This window comes from Elaeis guineensis, chromosome 11 (assembly GCF_000442705.2).
Source record: "Elaeis guineensis isolate ETL-2024a chromosome 11, EG11, whole genome shotgun sequence".
Lineage (NCBI taxonomy): Eukaryota > Viridiplantae > Streptophyta > Magnoliopsida > Arecales > Arecaceae > Elaeis > Elaeis guineensis.
The window spans coordinates 107,595,352-107,613,354 of record NC_026003.2 but is presented as its reverse complement, the minus strand read 5'-3'; the positions used below and the strand labels follow the sequence as shown (position 1 = coordinate 107,613,354).

The 18,003-nt window shown below is 44.7% G+C and overlaps 1 protein-coding gene across 1 annotated transcript; it reads left to right on the top strand.

The window, feature by feature from the left end:
* Positions 1-7,576: 7,576 nt before the first annotated feature.
* Positions 7,577-16,930, top strand: LOC105054275 (FAM10 family protein At4g22670). Its single transcript, XM_010935767.3, is given in 12 exon segments — positions 7,577-7,826; positions 7,958-8,021; positions 13,514-13,675; positions 13,783-13,870; positions 13,949-14,029; positions 14,111-14,175; positions 14,649-14,789; positions 14,871-14,987; positions 15,066-15,162; positions 15,165-15,265; positions 15,374-15,431; positions 16,597-16,930. Coding segments are annotated over 12 exon segments (1,182 nt in total). The 5' UTR covers positions 7,577-7,716; the 3' UTR covers positions 16,695-16,930.
* Positions 16,931-18,003: the final 1,073 nt, after the last annotated feature.

The following is an 18,003-nucleotide window of genomic DNA, read 5'->3' as shown; positions in this document are numbered from 1 at the left end:
GTGCGAACCTTGTCAAAAGTACGCCAACATTCAACACCAACCGGCCAGCCAAATTGCTCCTATTGTCGCTCCATGGCCCTTCGCCCAGTGGGGGGTCGACATTCTCGGTCCTTTTCCTCCAGCGTCGGGTCAGAGAAAGTTCATAGTCGTCGCCATCGACTACTTCACCAAATGGGTGGAGGCCGAGCCCCTGGCGCAGATCACCAAGCGAAAGATGGAGGACTTCATCCAAAAGTCCATCATCTTCAGGTTCGGGTTGCCGCATACGATCGTCACCGACAATGGATGGCAATTCGACAACCAAGACTTCAAGGACTTCTGCGCCAGGTTCCACATTACGCACCGACTGACTTCAGTCGGGCACCCACAGTCCAACGGTGAAGTCGAGGTGACCAATCGGACCTTGCTCCACGGACTCAAGACCCGACTAAACGAAGCCAAAGGCCTCTGGGTCGACGAGCTAGGCTCCGTTCTATGGGCTTACCGAACGACCCCCCGCGTTCCGACCGGAGAGTCGCCTTTCATCTTGGCCTACGGGACGGAGGCAATGATCCCGCTCGAGATTGGACTGCCGTCTTCAAGAGTCGAGCGGTATCAAGAGCCGGATAACTCCGAGTGTCGGAGGGCCGACCTAGACCTCCTTCCTGAACTACGAGACGAGGCTCAAATTTGCACGGCTTCGTACCGACAGAAGGTTGCTCGGTATTACAACGTCAATGTCAAACCAAAGCTTTTCAGGCCTGGTGACTTAGTCCTGAGGAAGGCAGAGGTCTTGAAGCCCCTGGACCAAGGGAAGTTGGCTCCAAACTGGGAAGGGCCCTACAAGGTAGCAGACACCTATGGTCCGAGAGCCTACCGACTGGAGACCCTTGAAGGAAAACCCATTCCCCAGACGTGGAACGCCGACAACCTGAAATTGTACTACCAATGAACTCTATACCTGACCAGTTGGAATACAAATCTGATTTGAAATCTTGGAGTTTTAACTCTTCGACTAACGATCGGCGCTCACCAAGGCCAAGCCCCGACATACCGACTTGGACTCGGTATCCGCCTGAAACCGACGACCTTATCACCGGTGATACATCGGACTCTTGCGAGGATCGATGCATCTACATTGACGGGAGTTACACTCCTTCGACCTTCGACGACACATCGGACTCTTGCGAGGACCGATGCATCTACATTGACGGGAGTTACACTCCTTCGACCTTCGACGACACATCAGACTTTTGCGAGGACCGATGCATCTACATTGACGGGAGTTAACACTCCTTCTACGGTTGAACTTTCGGGCCAGACCATCGGCTAACGCGCCGATCGGGCCCCGACCAAAGAAAGGCGAAACGCCTGCGCGACCGACGTCGCGACCCCCGACCGAGCTACGGCCGGTCGAAGGATATTCGGCTTGCCACCGTCTATCGCAAAATGCGACCTCAGTCGCATTCATGATTCACCGACCGGGCTACGGCCGGTCGGGAGATATTCGGCTTACCACCGTATATCGCGAGGCGCAGTAAGTTTACCCGACGCAAGGGTATCGGGGTCCGACTTATCGGTGCTCCCTCAACCGAGTGCGCCGGATGACATTCGACTAAACGCGTCAGAGGAGACCTGACTACCGAACCTTTATCACGGTCGGTCGGCTCCCGACTCAACAGACGCGCCCGACTGACGACCTTAACTATCAGAGGCCGATCCAAAGTTGGGACCTACTCTACCTTCGTGGCGGCATGATTTGCCGAACGTCCTAACCGACCTATACGGGCTAGAGACTTACATGAGTTAGCGACTTACGAAGACATTCAACAATATATAAGAAGAAGACCAAGCGGAGGAAAAAGTGAAAGAAGTTTTCATTCAAAGTTAAAAGGAAGTTTACAAAGTCGGGTCGAAGCCCGATTACAAGTATTCCAAAAAAGGAAAAGATAAAAGCAACTAAAGTCGGCAAGGCCCGATCATCCTTCTGAGTCGATCTCCTCGACCGACGAAAGATCGGAGATGACCGGTGTGTCGACCACGATCGGTGCTGGGTCGACGGCCGAAGCAGGACCTTCGGTCGGCGGGGGGCTCGCAGTCGGCGCCCCTTGCTCCGGGACGGCTTCCTCCGCCACAACGATGCCTCCCGATGGCTGGTCGGCCATCTCCTCGGTGGCTTGCTCCTCGGCCCCCGGTGGGATGATGCTGCTGAGGTTCAGCTTCGGGTACAAGGCCTGGACCGCATCCCGACCGTCCTCGTACCCCACCCGGTACGAGGCGAAGCCCGACTCGAGCATCTCCTCCCGATACTGGTCGGAGGCACGGAAGTCCTCCACCACCCGATTGGTCGACTCCTTCGCCAACCTTGCCTCTTCTTCCGCCCGACCGAGCGAGTCCTTCGCCGACTCTGCTTCTGCCTTCGCTATGTCGGCGTCGGCCTGGGCGATCGACAAGTCCTCCTCGACTTTGGCGAGCTTCTCCAGGCTGACCCGAAGCTGCTCGCGCTCGCCTTGGAGTTCGGCGGCAACGCCATCCTGCTCGTGCCGCAGACGACGCACGGTCCGACCCTTATGTTTGGTTTCCTTCTTGGCCGACCTTAGCTCGGACCCAAGCCGGGAGACTTCGTCTACCAACTTAGCCTCCCGATCGGCCGACTGCTTTAGGTGGTCGACCAACATGGCTCGATCGGCTTTGGCTGCCATCGACCTTTCCTTCCAAGCCGCCCGGACGTTCCCGAACCTCCGGTAACCGGCTTCAAGCTCCGTCATGGTGTAGATCAGCTGCCGATGCAAGCGTTTCGTCAGGAACACATGGTGAGAAAAATTCTAAGGAAAAAGAAAGTGAAGCAAGGCTTACCTCGACCATGGTCGGGTAGAACTTAGACAGCATCTCGATCACTTGCCGAGACCTCAACGACTCCACGTCGGTCGGGAGGAGGATCCCCTGGCACAACCTCCTCGCCAGGTTGTGGTCGGCCAACACCGACGCCCCTTCAGGGAACTGTGCGCTGGGCGGCACAGTGCGGCTCCCCGACCTCGTTTCGTCCGTGGGGTCCATCTGGGCCTTCCCTCGATCGGCCGCCCCGACCGACGGAACCGGCAGCGAGGGGATGCTCGAGGTTGAACCGGCACCCCCCGTTTCGGCCACAGACGCCGCCGGACGATATTCGGTTTCCCGAACGTCATCCGACTCCACCGCCACCGGTGAGGCCGCCGATGTTCCTTCGACCGCTTCTTCGACCGGCCTCTCCTCCGTGCGTGCTGCCGGAGCTGCGAGCGCTATGACGGGCTCCGATTGGTCGGTCACCAACGCTTCGACGGCCGGCACCGCTGGAGCAAGCTTCTTCGGAGGGCGCGAAGGTCCTGCCCCTGATGTTGGCCTCTTCCTTGTTGCAAATTGCCGAATCTCGGCGTCAGTCGGCCGCATTCTTGGAGGTGTCCCTGCGATACCGACAGAAGTGTTAATCAAAGAGCCACCGAAGGGCCGAATGAAAAGAGGACCGGGGGATCGGGCGATACCTAGTCGGGGGACCAAGCTCAAGCCGGCGTCATAGAGAGCTTGTTCGGTAACAAGCTCCCTCTACTTCGGGACCGACATATCTTTGAGTCGGTGGAAGTCCTCCCGGTCGTCCGCCTCCACCCGACTGTTGTCATTTGCTTCGGTTCGGGGCATGCCCCAGTGCGAAGGGAAGCCCCAAGGAGAAGGAGAAGAAATGAAGAAAAACTGGTTCTTCCACCCATGGATGGACGATGGAAGATCGGTGATGAAAGAAAGACTCTTTCGGGGGTTGAAGAGCCACCACCCTCGGGCCTTAGGGTGGGGTCGGAGCACAAAGAAGGCCCGGAAGAGCGAAATGCGAGGGTTGGTCGGCAAAAGCTGACACAACAGCGCAAAGCTAATTATCAGACGGACGGAGTTCGGCGCCAGTTGCGCCAGACAGAGTCCGTAATAATTCAGCAGATTTCGGACGAACTCCGGAATCGGGAGCCGAAGACCCGCGCGAAGGTCTTCGACATACAACGCCAGTCGGCCAGGCGGAGGGTTGTTAACCCGACCGCCGGCCCCTGGGGCGGAGAGTTGGAACTGCTTCGGGATGCAATACTGCTCCCGAAGCCGATCAACGTTCGGCCCCGAAAGCGAGGAAACCTCAACTTCCGGAGTCGACCGGGAGTCGTCGGTCGGATTTCCCGACCGAGCTCCCCGAGTCGGATTTCCAGCCATTACACCAGAACCGAACAAGAAGAAGAAGAAGCGAAGAGGAAGAAGAAGAAGCGAAGAAGGAGAAGAAGAGGAGGAAAGGAAGACCACGAACCAGAAGAAAACCCCTTCTGGAAGCGGGGGGAAAGGCTCTGCCCGCGATGACTGAGAAATTGCCCGGACAGAGTTTCGACAGCGAAACGTCAATAGTGAGGTCTTGGGTCCGGATGGTCCTATATATATAGGGCCGTCCGACGGTCGAGATGCCTCCGCGCCGACCGAAGATCCACGGATGTGCGACACGTGGCGGCCTCCGGGTGACCTGATGATTCAGCGCGCCCATCCCAGGACGGCCGCACCGCCCATATTAAATGCGGGGGGCGCCGGCCCAACCACCTCCGACACGCGGCAAGCGGGGCCGCGATTCCGCATTAAAGCGCCCGCGCCGATTCGCGTTCCCGATGGGATGACTGACAGCGCACCGCGACGGTCTGCGTTCCCCAGAAGGCACCGGATATCCGATCATCTGACACTGAATCGTCCGGCACCCGACCACCTGATGCCGACGTGACACCTGACGCCGACGTGACATCTGACACCGACTAGACGTCCGACGCCAGCAAATCGCTCGGCATTCATGAGACGCCTGACATCGAATCAACCCGCGGTACGGTCGGAATTTGGCATACGACGAATCCACTCCTGTTCGCCCAGGGTTGCTGCAAAAAAAAAAAGCATCGGCCAGCTCACCGTCCGACTCAGGAGTGGAGGGAGGCAACTGTTGGGGAATACACACCGACCGACCGACGGCCGGAGGGACCGACCGACCGACCGACGACCGGAGGGACCGACCGATCGACTGACAGCCGGAGCGACCGACCGACGGGCGCCATCACCGGCCAATTAACGGCCTACAACCGACTGAGGATGTGTCGGCCGGGCATGCTTTTCCCGACCGACTGAACCTAGAAGTCTGATGGCCGACTCACGCAAGGCTCGCCGACCAACGGAGGGGCCCGACGCCACTCAGCTGGCCACCGACCTAGGGTCGGTCGGCTCCTCCGATCGCCGTACAGCCGCCAGGGCTTGTCAGTTCTGACAGCCGCATGCGGCACGGCCACCTAGGGGCATTGTCCCACCGAGGGCATTGTCAACCCTAGTGATTTGACAGCCCCACGGCGACATGACACTTTCACGGCGACTCTGACAGTCTACAGTGAGTTGACAATTCCTCACTTATCCGCGCCATTAATGACGGCGCTACACCGTGCTCCACTATATAAATCGGGGAAGGCAACAGTGCAGAGGGGACTTGACTTCTCGACTCTAAAACAACAGGCTCGCTCCTCTCTCTCTCTCCCTCTCTCTCGATTGAGCTCTCTGTCTTCATTTCACCGTTGTCCGGTCACCTCTCTGACTTGACCGTCGGAGGGTCCCCGCTGGAGCCGCCTCCGGTCAGTGTGGACTTCTCATTTTGCAGGCGCATGCTCTCCGACGATCAGACGATGAGGTGATTGGCCGCAACAAGAATAAATTAAAATTCTTTGAAATTTATGAATGAGATTGTGTATTTAAGCATAGTCAGTATCAACAAAACTATCTAGTCCGAATTTTATAAAAAAAAAATTTATAGATATTTTTTTTCTTTCTGTAGCTTAAAGATTAAAAGCCAGTATCTAATTTAATTTGAACGTATTTTTAAAAAATATAAGTTAGATGGACAAAAAGATACGGATAGGTGGGAAGAGACCATTTTTTTTTGCAGTGCATATTTTCCATCCTAAATAGCAGTACAATTTTAATAACATTATATTGTGAAAATGGATGGCTGTCACAGTGTCCTTTCATCTTATTTGATGACCGTCCTGAAGGTGCTGAGAGATAAATACCCAAAAAAGAAAAAAAAAAAAAAAAGGAGAAAGTGAAATTTAGATTTCGAATACCATCTTTATTAACTTGCCCTCAAAAGCAAATTTTTTGAAATGTAGATCGCCCGTCAGCTGTCCCCAATTGTCCCCTGTTTGGGGCCAGTCAGGTTCGCGGCCAGGCGGCCCCTAGGGAGAAAAAGGAAGAAGCAAGGCTTGAGGCAGCTTCTATTTCCTTAATAAGTGAGATATTAGAATCATAAAAAGATAAGAAAAAAAAAAAAAAAACCTGCATCACCGCCAGTTCCTTCGCATTACAACTGCTGCAATATGTGGGCAGAGGGAGATCGGTGCAATTGAAAAATTATTTTATCCGACCAATTCACTTTCCAAATTATATATATTGTAGATATGTATCTTGATCTCGATTTTTACATGCTCGATACTGACCAAGTTAGAAGATGATGACTATTAAATTATTGGCATATGATAGATGAAAATCATCGGATACGATTTAGATCACAATTCCTATTCAACCTAATTCTGGTTCATCTCATTCTTAGACGATCTATCATAGCTTATACATGACTGATCAATCTCAATCGATCTACCATAGCTCATACATGATCGAAGTAATCTTAGCCAATTTGAGATCTAATATCTGCTTTGTAGATTTTAGAACTTCGATTCTGAACGATCTATTATAGTTCATCCGCGGTTGAGCTAAGCTCTTTATCAGAACTATCTTCCTCTCAAATAGGAAAAGTCCAGATAGAATGAAATTCTTTCGCGATCGAATCTTTCGTAAAAGAAAAATACCTCATCTGAATCAATCTGCATGATAAATTCAAAAATTATCAAGACTTTGAGATAGATACGACTCTAACTTTTCTTCTATAAATAAAAATTTCGAGATCTTTAAGATATGCAATCGATTTTTCGCTCTCTGCTCTCATTATTTTTTATCTCTTGATTTGTACGACGGAGAATCTTTATTGGAGAACATCTTTGATGAAGATTTTTTTTGTAGGTGTTCGGATGAAGCTCCAATGATAATTTCATCTCGATTGCATCTATTTTGACGATCGTTCTCAGGTGAAAAAATAAGAAACAACAATATAAATAGTGAACAGTAGGCACCGATTGGTCTTGAATTATTTAAATATATAAAGATAATATGGCGAGCGAGTATTGAATTGATCCGTTGAACATCATGTATGAATCGGCGGTCTTGCGCCCACGCGGCGTACCAGCTACGAAAAAGAGCCTGGGTAAAGAGCTTGCGCCTCGTATCAGATGTTCCTGAGGCGATGGCCCACCACTAATATTAACCCATCATCATTGCCGATCTAAAAACTAATCATCTCATCTTCCCAACCCGTCGGTTCGGATCAAAATCAAACGTTCCCAATCCGTCCACGCATTTCCCATCGGAAGCTACTAGAAACCGCTACCCCCAAACCCCCGAACGCGAGGGACAAAACAGCGGGCCGGAGCTCCCATTAAATAAAAAACAGAAAACAAAAGCCCCCCAACAAATGCCACAGCTATACCCAAAGTTCTTATCCATCCGTCACTTTAAGTCTTTCCCTCTGGCCTTCTCCCTCTCCCTCTCTCTGCCAGTGTTGCTTCTCTGACGCATTTTACTTCGATCGGTCTCTCGGTGTTTACGGAGATGGACGCGGCGAAGGTGAAGGAGCTGCGGCTTTTCGTCGAGCAGTGCAAGAACAATCCGGCTATCCTCAGCGACCCTTCCATCGCCTTCTTCCGAGACTACCTCGAGAGGTATCCGTCGATCCTTTTTTTTTTTTCACGAAAAATTTTGCTTTCCATTTACTTCGATCGATCCATTGTTGTTTGTGTTTTCTGATGCGATCTCTCTGATCCGGACTCAATGCCGGATGATGGGGTTTCAGCTTGGGCGCGAAGCTTCCTCCCGCCGCTTACAAGCCCGAGGAGTCGCCCCGAACTCGCGATGCGGTATTCTTTCTCGCCCTAATTCTTCGTTCCCCTCCTTTAATCGTACTATGCAATTTCTTCATGTAGATGAAAAGCTTCACATAGTTTATGGTGAATATTATTGAGATTTTCGTGTTGTTTGTTGATTTCTTTGCTTGTCATGAACATTTGTGTGGTGATGTTCGCTTGGGAGACTCCTAGAGTTGATTTGCATATAACTTGTTGGGGTAATTGTCCAAATGTTTCATTGGTGCATCGAGAAATTTTTGGATTCAATTTCGAGGAGTTCATCGAGATGATATATCTGATGTTTGTGCTAAGTTGAGCATCTTTTGTTTTCCTTGCAAGGTTGTAGATTCGAGTGTTGGCCACTCGTAGCGCATGTGAGGATTTAAAGTTTCAGAATCCTTTACTATGTCTTTTGGTATTCACTGGAAGTGCGTGAATCCTTGGTTAACTTTGATGGAGAACTCAGAGTCTGGTAAGAACTATGGCTCTTTTTGTATGCACTCTCATAAAGAAAGTCACGCGGCATTGAACACTGAGTAAGACTTAAGTGGGCTTGAAACAGTATGAGTTGCTTGGCCCTGGATTGCCATGATGGGGTATTTCAGATGACTGATTCCACTGATTGTTCTATTTGTGGAACCAATGGATATGAATTTTATGGTACTTGCATTATTTTTACACTGTCAACAATGTGAACTGGCATTACTTGGTGAACATGATTCTTCATGGGGTTGATTGAGGAGGCCTTTTTTAGTTTTTTGAAAGATTAACACATGCTTTTCTCGTTATATTTGGGCTACTCTTTTTGCAGTCATCTGTGTCTGTGCTTTTTCATCCTTTCTTTTGCCTTTGGAGGCTCGATGATCAATGCTTCAGTGGTACTGGGTCAAAACATTGATGGTAGCAAGAAAAGATGGTTTACAACCAATTTCTAGAGCATTGTTTAACTTTAGGAATGTCGAGGATTTTCTATGTTGCAAGAAATAAACTGCAAAAATAGACTCCCTGAGAGCTATCCTGACTGATTAGAGGTGCTGCAGTTATTGAGCCAGGAACTTGCTATCGATGACAAATCCTTGTAGGATGTTTTGCTCCAGTTTTTATTCCAACTTTTATCAGCATATATTAGTTTAACAATTGGCTCGACTTGGAGTCAATTTCAAAAGGAATCAGTTCAAAGAAACTGAGTGACCATTACCAATAGTCCGTGGAAGACTTGGTGAGGAATACTGGTATGAATGATTGTTCAGTTAACAACAATTTGATGGGTGATTGGCTTTATAGTACTTGTCCAGATAGGGTCATGTTCTGTGAAAAGTTTGCTTAGCTGCAACATTGACTTGTTTCCTTTGATGTGATGTAACACTGTAGTTGTAAGTCTGGTAAATCTCTGCCATGATTTTTGGGGTCTAATTTGCCTTGCATGAGTGCAAAGCTTATCTTTTAGGAGAAAATTCATTAGAGCTTGTTTAACATTGGAAACTAATTGCCTGCTTGATTGCATTTTAGCTTTAACTTTTAGGAGCATAAAATTATTGTATGCTTACTCGTACATAATGTAAGCATGTGCTTGCGAATAGGTGATTCCATGGTGCAATTTCATGCGAATCCAGAGATTATGGTAAAGCCCAATGGAAGATTAGGATGTCATTCTTTGTAACTATGAAACATCTCTTGGGACCCAACCATGATGACAAGCATTTGCTGATTGTAGGAGCAATGAAGAGCAGAACAAAGCTGTTGTTGTAATCCAATGAAACAAAAAGAGATGATGCATTGAGATGCTGCATATGTGTGAGAATGGTAAAACAAAAGAGGAGCAACTCTGTTGGTGTAATAAACACAGAGGAGTCATGAAACAGGCAACATGTTATTAAGTTGAAGTGTGAAGTAATAAATTGCTTGATGCAATTGATGAGTTTGAGCCCATTTAGATGACCATGAAGTTTATGACCTGTGACCATTCCTTTCAAGGTGATCAAGTTGCCTAGGTGGTTCCAAGTGCTGACCACCTTAAGGGCTTAGGTGGAATGCTCAGAGTGTGAGGTGGATCCATAGAGTCGAAGTTAGAACAACATTGTACTTATTTAAATATTGAAAATTGCGGTTTTATATGTGAGGTCCGAAGTTTTCAAACAACATAATATGAAACCTGGCCATGACTAATGACATCATCTCACTTGAAGTTTTCTATAATATCCCATTAATCTATCAAACATCATCAAAGAGAGATGAGTTATTCGACGAATTGCAGGTGTGCCTGGCTAATTCAATCCGAAAAAAGTTTGTCATGGATGACTTTTATCTCGAAAGCTGATGCTTTGATTTCTTAAACCAGTTAAATGTTTCAATAGGTGAACTCAGAATTTTAGTTTATCAATGTTTCTTTCTTCTCCATCTAACGTATTATATAGAGAATAATATATAGTGGGTATTACTTTTAGTTATATGCTTATCTTCCATCTCCATCTAAACCATTATTAAGAAGTAACAGGTGGATGTATTTTGTAAGAAGTGTATTTACTTAGTTTATCTGTTTTGCCTCCTCCACTATCTAAACTCTTATCTAAAGAATAATGGAAGGGTATATTTTCTAAAGAGCGTATTTATGGGCACATTCTATTTTTTCATCTAAAGTAATAAAAAAAACTTGTTCTGTGAAAAAGTGCATCACCTTTTTGTCTTAGTAATAAAGAGTGTATTCATTAAGTCAGTTGATACATACATTCACAAATTCTGATTCTATATTCCTCTTGTCTTTCTCTATTTAAATCTATTCTTATGTGAAGAGAAATTAGTCACATTTATTAGTCCACTAGTCATTATGTCTATCTGTATATATCTTATATGCATATGCTTGGGAATGTAATATTGATGTCTTTATGTGTTTCAACATTAGCTGACTGCCATGAAGTATTATTATATGATCCAAACAGGGCCCATACAATTATGCTGTTCCACAGAGAAAAAGAAAGTCATTTCCAAAAGTACAATGATAATTCTGAAGGACTTTCCTTTTAGTTTAGTTTACCAACATTGTGTATCAATATATAACTATATGTAACGCAAATTCCCTTTCGAAACCTTGAAGAGTTGCCATAACTGTGAGAGCTCCATTTTTTGCATGTAACTCCTATGTTTACGCCACTTGTAATAAATGCATACCACTCTCAGTCTAACGTATTAAATCAAATAGGAAACTATACTACGAAAATTGGGGGTTAATTTATTAATCTGCACAATGAAAATTTAGTAGAAAAATAAAATCCATATCCAAAATAAAATCTATGCCATACTTTTGTAATAATTCCTTGAGCTGCCTGCCAGTGAGTCCCATATAATGACACCCTTGAAATCTAGATATGTCTGTCTACTACATAGTTGTAGCTACTCCCATGACATCCCTTGATTTAGTATTTGTATCTTTAAGGAAAAGAAACAAGAGAAGCGGATCAACTAGAATTTAAACTTTTAAAGTGCAGTTATCCAGCTATATAAAATGTTATTAATCTTTAATCTAGTAAGATTCAAAGCCATAAGGCTTCCTATCACATGCATATGTGTGAAGTGCTAGTATGGTATCATGCGATTCATTACTTTTGGAGTTGTGACAGATATGTCATCATGTTTTTGGAGTATGTGTCGACTCGTATCACTTTCATCTATAGGTTCATGATTGAAATGCCATAACACAATCATATGGAATGTTACATATGGATAGTGCTTCTCAGGCTTGGAATTTCATATAGTATCAAGATTTGCAAAATCAATATTGCATCCCATACCTGTCAGGTACCAGGCCTATATGGTACAGTATCATACCATACTAAAATATGGTATGCACGCTAAACATGGTATGCATGGTTGTGCCAGTTAGGCTCGGGTTTGACCTATTAAGGTTTTTGCCCGGGTCTAGAGAGGGGAAGTGAGGGAGAGAGGCCAACGAATCTAGGATTTGACCTAGATTTTGATGGGGGGAGTGGGGGCAGAAGGGTGACGGTATCCTACCAGTGGTTGGCAAAGCAGCAGAGAAGATGGTGAACATGGTGAGAAGGAAAAGGCCAGCATCCTACCATTGGCCTAGGCGGATGAGGATGGTGAGGTGGCAAGCTCGATCTAGTAGGTGGTCGGATGAAGGAGCTATAGTGGCGTGGACAAAGAGCCTCCATCAATGGATCGAGAGAGAGAGGAGAGAGAGAGAGAGAGAAGAGAGAAGAACAAGCGAATGAGGATTTGGGGAGGGTTGGGGTATTTTAAGGGATTGGTTCGACCTTGAACCGGTAGGTGTTGATCAAAAACTGAGTCAAACCAAGCGCAACTGGGCAGTTCTACTCGGTTTGGATTGGTTCACACCTATTCCAAACCAATTTGCAGAACCATCCTGGTTCCATGTTGGTTTGGTTCTATACATTGTGAATCGGGTAGTTTATTATGGCTAAGATTTTTTTTTTTGGTTTAGGTATGACTTATATTATTTTTTCAATCCTCAAAAATATATTTTTTATCTTCTTTTATAGAAATCTTTATTGAAGTGGAATTAGTCTTTATGTGGTTGCATCAGAAATTTAGGATTGAATCTAACCTTTGTTTCATGTGGTTGAGCGCAGGTTTTGGAACTAAAGTTCACTATAGCCCTTGTCTACCAAATATATATATATATATATATATATATATATATATATATTTAAAAAAAAAAAGAAAATCGGTATAAAACCCCTCCATCTCCACTCTTCTTCATCAAACTTCTTTGCCTTTTATCAAACTGCCATCTTCTCTTTAATCATTGACTTTCCTCCATCTCCACTCTTCTTCATCAACTTCTTTGCCTTTTATCAAACTGCCATCTTTCTTTAATCATGACTTTCCTTGTCCCTGCTTTGTGCTAGTCTTATCGCTTCCATTATCGGACAGATGAAAAAAAGCCTGCTACAATGCAAAGTACGGCTTAATGTACACGGAAGCTCCTCTCTGCAACATCTTCAATACCCCATTGGGATACCCTGAGTGCACTTCACTCTTAGGTTTGTATGATCAAGCCTTATCTAGACCATAAACCAAAGTTGGCAATCACTGACCCTGTTACCCAGAAAAAATACCGGTCGGTGGAGGAGCTGACCACTCTGGAATGGTCAGGAGTTCCCTATTCTTGTAGTCTGATTAAATTTCAGTTCTGTTTGCCTGCTCCTGTGTATCATTAGTCACTTAATCCATTACAATTTGAAGGTGAGCAATACTTTCTTTCCATGAGGGTGGAGATTATGTAAAATATAACATCAGCAACCTTTTCTGCAGTGCTGAAACCAAGCCTTTTTTTTCTGCAATTAACTGTTGATATTTTGTATTTTTGTTCCTCTTCCCCTCAGGTGTCATGGAAATATTCTTTCTAAGTCATTAAAAAGACATCCTGCATCATTTATTATTTTTGGGCTCTCTTCTTTTGCTATTTGGTTTGGGGATTGAGATAGCTGAGGCCAGAGTGTTGGTTTAATTGATGACCATTGCAGAGAAGCCAAATGGTGGATGAAATGGATGAAGATCTTGATGAGGATGATCTCAATGGAAAGGAGCCTGCTTCAGTAGAGCATGAATCTGATGATGAGATTGTTGAATCTGACATTGAGCTTCAAGGAGAAACTGTAGAACCTGACAATGATGCACCACAAAAGGTGATTTGCAATGGATTTCATATTTACTGCTTATGAGTGACTTAAAAGTCATGAATGAGTGCAATATCATTTTCTGCTAATTTTTAATGTTAATTTTCTCCTTCCAGATGGGAGACCCATCTACCGAGGTAACAGAAGAAAGCCGTGATGCTTCTCAAGAGGCCAAAGGGAAAGCTATGGAAGCAATTTCGGATGGTATAGCAGCATCTGTTCTATCATATTTTATCCATATTAATCTGAATCTGTGAATCATTGGTGTTGGCTAATTGTCAGGGAAGTTGGATGAGGCCATCGAGCATCTTACGGAGGCTATATTGCTGAATCCAACATCAGCAATCATGTATGCAACCAGAGGTAAGTGCTGTTTAATCACTTCTATTAGCACTAATTTTCTGTTGATTTCTTCCTACTTAGCATTTGATAATTTTTATGCAGCATCTGTGTATATGAAGATGAAGAAACCAAATGCTGCAATTCGCGATGCAAATGCTGCTTTGGAGGTCATTTTATATAGAGGAAACAATGTGCTATTATAATGCTGCCATGCTTTTACTGATTCCATTTTGTCTACATGTTGTTTCACCTTATGTATCTTACCTAATTATCCCTGCAAAATTGGACCCCAGAAATACACAAGGGACACGCATTTCCCTGTGCTCCTGCCATCTTGTATATAGTCCATTCCAGTGTTCATGCTTATAGTATAATGTGGCATTTTTTTTTTTTGGGTTGCATAGATAGCATAATATATCGATGCATTTTAACTTGCTTATGCATCTATTGCATGCCTACATGTCATCAGTTTTGGCATGAGATGTGTCTTATCATAATTCCTTTGCATATATAAATAATTTTTTAAATCAATGCTTTGTGAAAATTCCACCTATTATCTAAACAAGAACTCCTATGCTTCCCGTTTAATGCATTACGATGGCCTGAACGGGGTCTACGTTTTCTTTGGTCATTATCTCAGATCAACCCTGACTCTGCAAAAGGCTACAAATCCCGTGGCATGGCTTTAGCTATGCTTGGGAAATGGGAGGAGGCTGCCAAAGATCTTCACCTGGCATCCAAATTGGATTATGATGAGGAGATAAATGCTGTGCTTAAGAAGGTATAAAAATTTCCAGACAATTGCAAATATTGCTAGTTATAATACTTATCTAATATTTTACATTTTTGTGGTGGCATGCAGGTTGAACCCAATGCACACAAGATTGAAGAACATCGTAGAAAGTATGATAGATTGCGAAAGGAGAGAGAAGAAAAGAAAATTGAGCGTGAGAGGCAGCGACGTCGAGCGGAGGCTCAGGTAGCTGGCATTAAGCTAGTGCTCTCACAAGGTTATGTAACTTATAGGTTACACATTCTGACTTTGACCTTTTTCTAGGCTGCTTATGAGAAGGCAAAGAGGGAAGAACAATCATCAAGTAGACCATCAGGAGGTATGCCAGGTGGGTTCCCTGGTGGTAAGCCCGGAGGGTTCCCAGGGGTATGCCTGGAGGTTTCCCAGGAGGTATGCCTGGAGGTTTCCCAGGTGCCATGCCGGGTGGTGTACCTGGAAATATCGATATGAGCAAAATTCTGAATGTAAGAGACTGAACTCATGTTAATTTAACTTATTTGTGGACAACATTACATGATAGTTCTAGGTCCACCATATCATATTGATTGGACAAGCTCTCTTATCTGAAACAGGATCCTGAACTAATGGCAGCATTTAATGATCCAGAGATCATGGCTGCTCTCCAAGATGGTATGCTGTTTTCCATGTCTCTGTTGCATCTTAATTTTCATCCTTGTTATATTAATTTGTTCTATCAAATGTTTATTTTGCACTAGTTGTAGTTTCTGACTTTATTTTTTACTAAATAAAAATTTTCTGGACTTTATTTTTTACTAAATAAAATTGTTCTGTGAGCTTCTAGGAAATCCTTGTGAAGAAATCTGCAAGTTAACAAGCTTTGTGGAAATGGATATAATCGAATCAAAATTATGGGTGCATGCAGTAGTGATAAGCTGCAACTCTGGTTTCACCAAAATTGACAATAAAGCCCTTGACATGTTTGGCTGCTGGTTAAGTAGTGGTTAGTGGATGGTTATCCATATAACAGCCAAGAAGTGTCAATTAGTTGGGCGTCAATTCTTACTGGTTAATGAACCAGAAATGTGCTTAACCGGGGTAAACAGGTGAAATAAGCTTAACCTCAGAGTCTCTTCTTCCTCTTTCTCTTTTTTCACAACCTAATCCATTAGCCCTCAAACCAAAGAGGGGTTGTTGTTATTAAACCGTGTTAAGCAATTATGGGCTGGTTGCCTGGAGTTGAAGATGTCTATCACCTGGTTAGCTGTCTGGCATCCAAAGGCTGTCTTAGTCTCATAAATGCTTTTGTTAGCTTTAGACAAATAACTATTGTCCGATCTGCTGACAAGTGGTACCCTAGTAGCCCCAAGAGATGGCTAGGTCTTTGTTGCCATTAAGTTTCGGGTTTATGCCCTACTTCATGCTTACTTTGATGCCCTATACAAGGGAAAGGAATCCTCTCACCCCACCTCATCCTACCCCACCCTAAAGAAAAAGGGGAAACAAAAAAGAAACACTGCAAGTTCATTCATGAAAAAACAGACCTGCATTTGTTAGTTCTGACAGATTTTAACATTATAGCTGAATATTTTTTGAAAGATTAGTTGAAAAAGAAGCGTGGTGAATAAAATATTGTTTCATTTATAAGGAGCATGTGGAGGCTAACCTTCTATTTATTTTCTTGTTGATTAATCATTCACTTAAGCAAATTTGACCTTTGTGTCTCAGTCTGAGTTCAAACTTTGTTCTTGTGCATTTGCTGTCACCGCTTTAGTTGTTGAGAATTATATGCTGGCATTTCTCCCTGGTAATTCGTGTTTGTTTTCTTGTGATGCAGTGATGAATAACCCGGCAAGTTTGGCTAAACACCAAGCCAATCCCAAAGTAGCTCCTGTTATTGCAAAGATGATGGGGAAATTTGCTGGAGCCAAGTAACAGCATTTGACAGTTCGTAGTCCGTTTACGGTGTTTGAATAGGTTGATATGATTCAGAATTGTTAAATAGTGATTCCTGTGTTCAATGTTGGATCCATGTATATTGAGTGGATTTAGCAGTTGTTCCTTGATTGGTGGTTTGTTGGTCGGTGATTTGGAGTTTAATTGGTTCTTAACTGGAACTTCCTCTGGTTCCTAAACCTTAACCGCATAAGGTAGCAAGGTTGCTTCTGGCAGGCGGATTCTTTTCCTTGACCGATAGCTTGAGCTAACGTTGCCTTCTTATCCAAATCTCAAGCTTGTTTGCATGCGGGTGGTCTTAGACTCTTAATATAACTACCTATCTGAATTTAGGTACCATTGTGTGGTGCAGAAGAGGAAAATTGCAAGACCAGCTTGACTTGTTAGCGTTTGTTATTGTGATATCGTTTTATCTAGTGAATATTTGCCACCAAGGTGTGCCATATCACCACTGTCAGTACAGGCTCTGGTCCCTGGGCGGTGAATCGTGTTTGCTAGTAAAGAAGTTTTTGGCACCTTACTCCAGGTGTTGCTTATAAAAAATAATGAAGGCCTTCAGCTTGACGCTGCATTATATTTTCTTAAGGGGGCGACATCTCAGCAAGTGAGAACTGGCGCCAGCTGGAATCAAGTTTCTAGGTCAAGAGATTGCATCATTGGGCCGGTTGGGCAGCTCATTTTGCGTGTTGTTTGATGTTGTATGGTGCATCTTAATGCTCTGGATGTGGGAGAAGCTTGCTGCATTATTGTGGAGATTCTAGGCATGGTACTCGGTCAACGGTTTGGGAGAGCCCGAGGATGGTAAATATTTTCGGCTAGCGAATGAGTCAGTTTAATCTAAGATTTTTAATGCAAATATTAAATGACCGCCAGATCAAAAAAAACTTGTGATATTACAAAATTGGTCACTAAGGAAGATGGAGGATAAAGATAGGACAAGCTTGAGCATTTCTTGGGTGAGGGAAGTGAAACGTATTTGAAGTTTGAATCATGCACCTGCAATTTATGGAGCAACAGAAATAAGCAATCCAAAGTCATGCTTAAATCTTTTGAAGAAAAGTTCTGTAGTGGCCAAATTTGACTTGTTACTGAGAAATGAGAAGTTAAATTTGACTTGCAACTGAAAATGAAGCCGAACTGAATCTGGTGGCATGGGGTCTTTTGATTGATATCATCCTTCGTTTGGATGTTTTGGGTCATCAGATGTCCTAGACTCAAGAAGGAATTGTTTTTGGGCACGGTGTCTTTCAGCTTTGAGGAATGCAACGAGGAGCTGGCTGTGCACCCA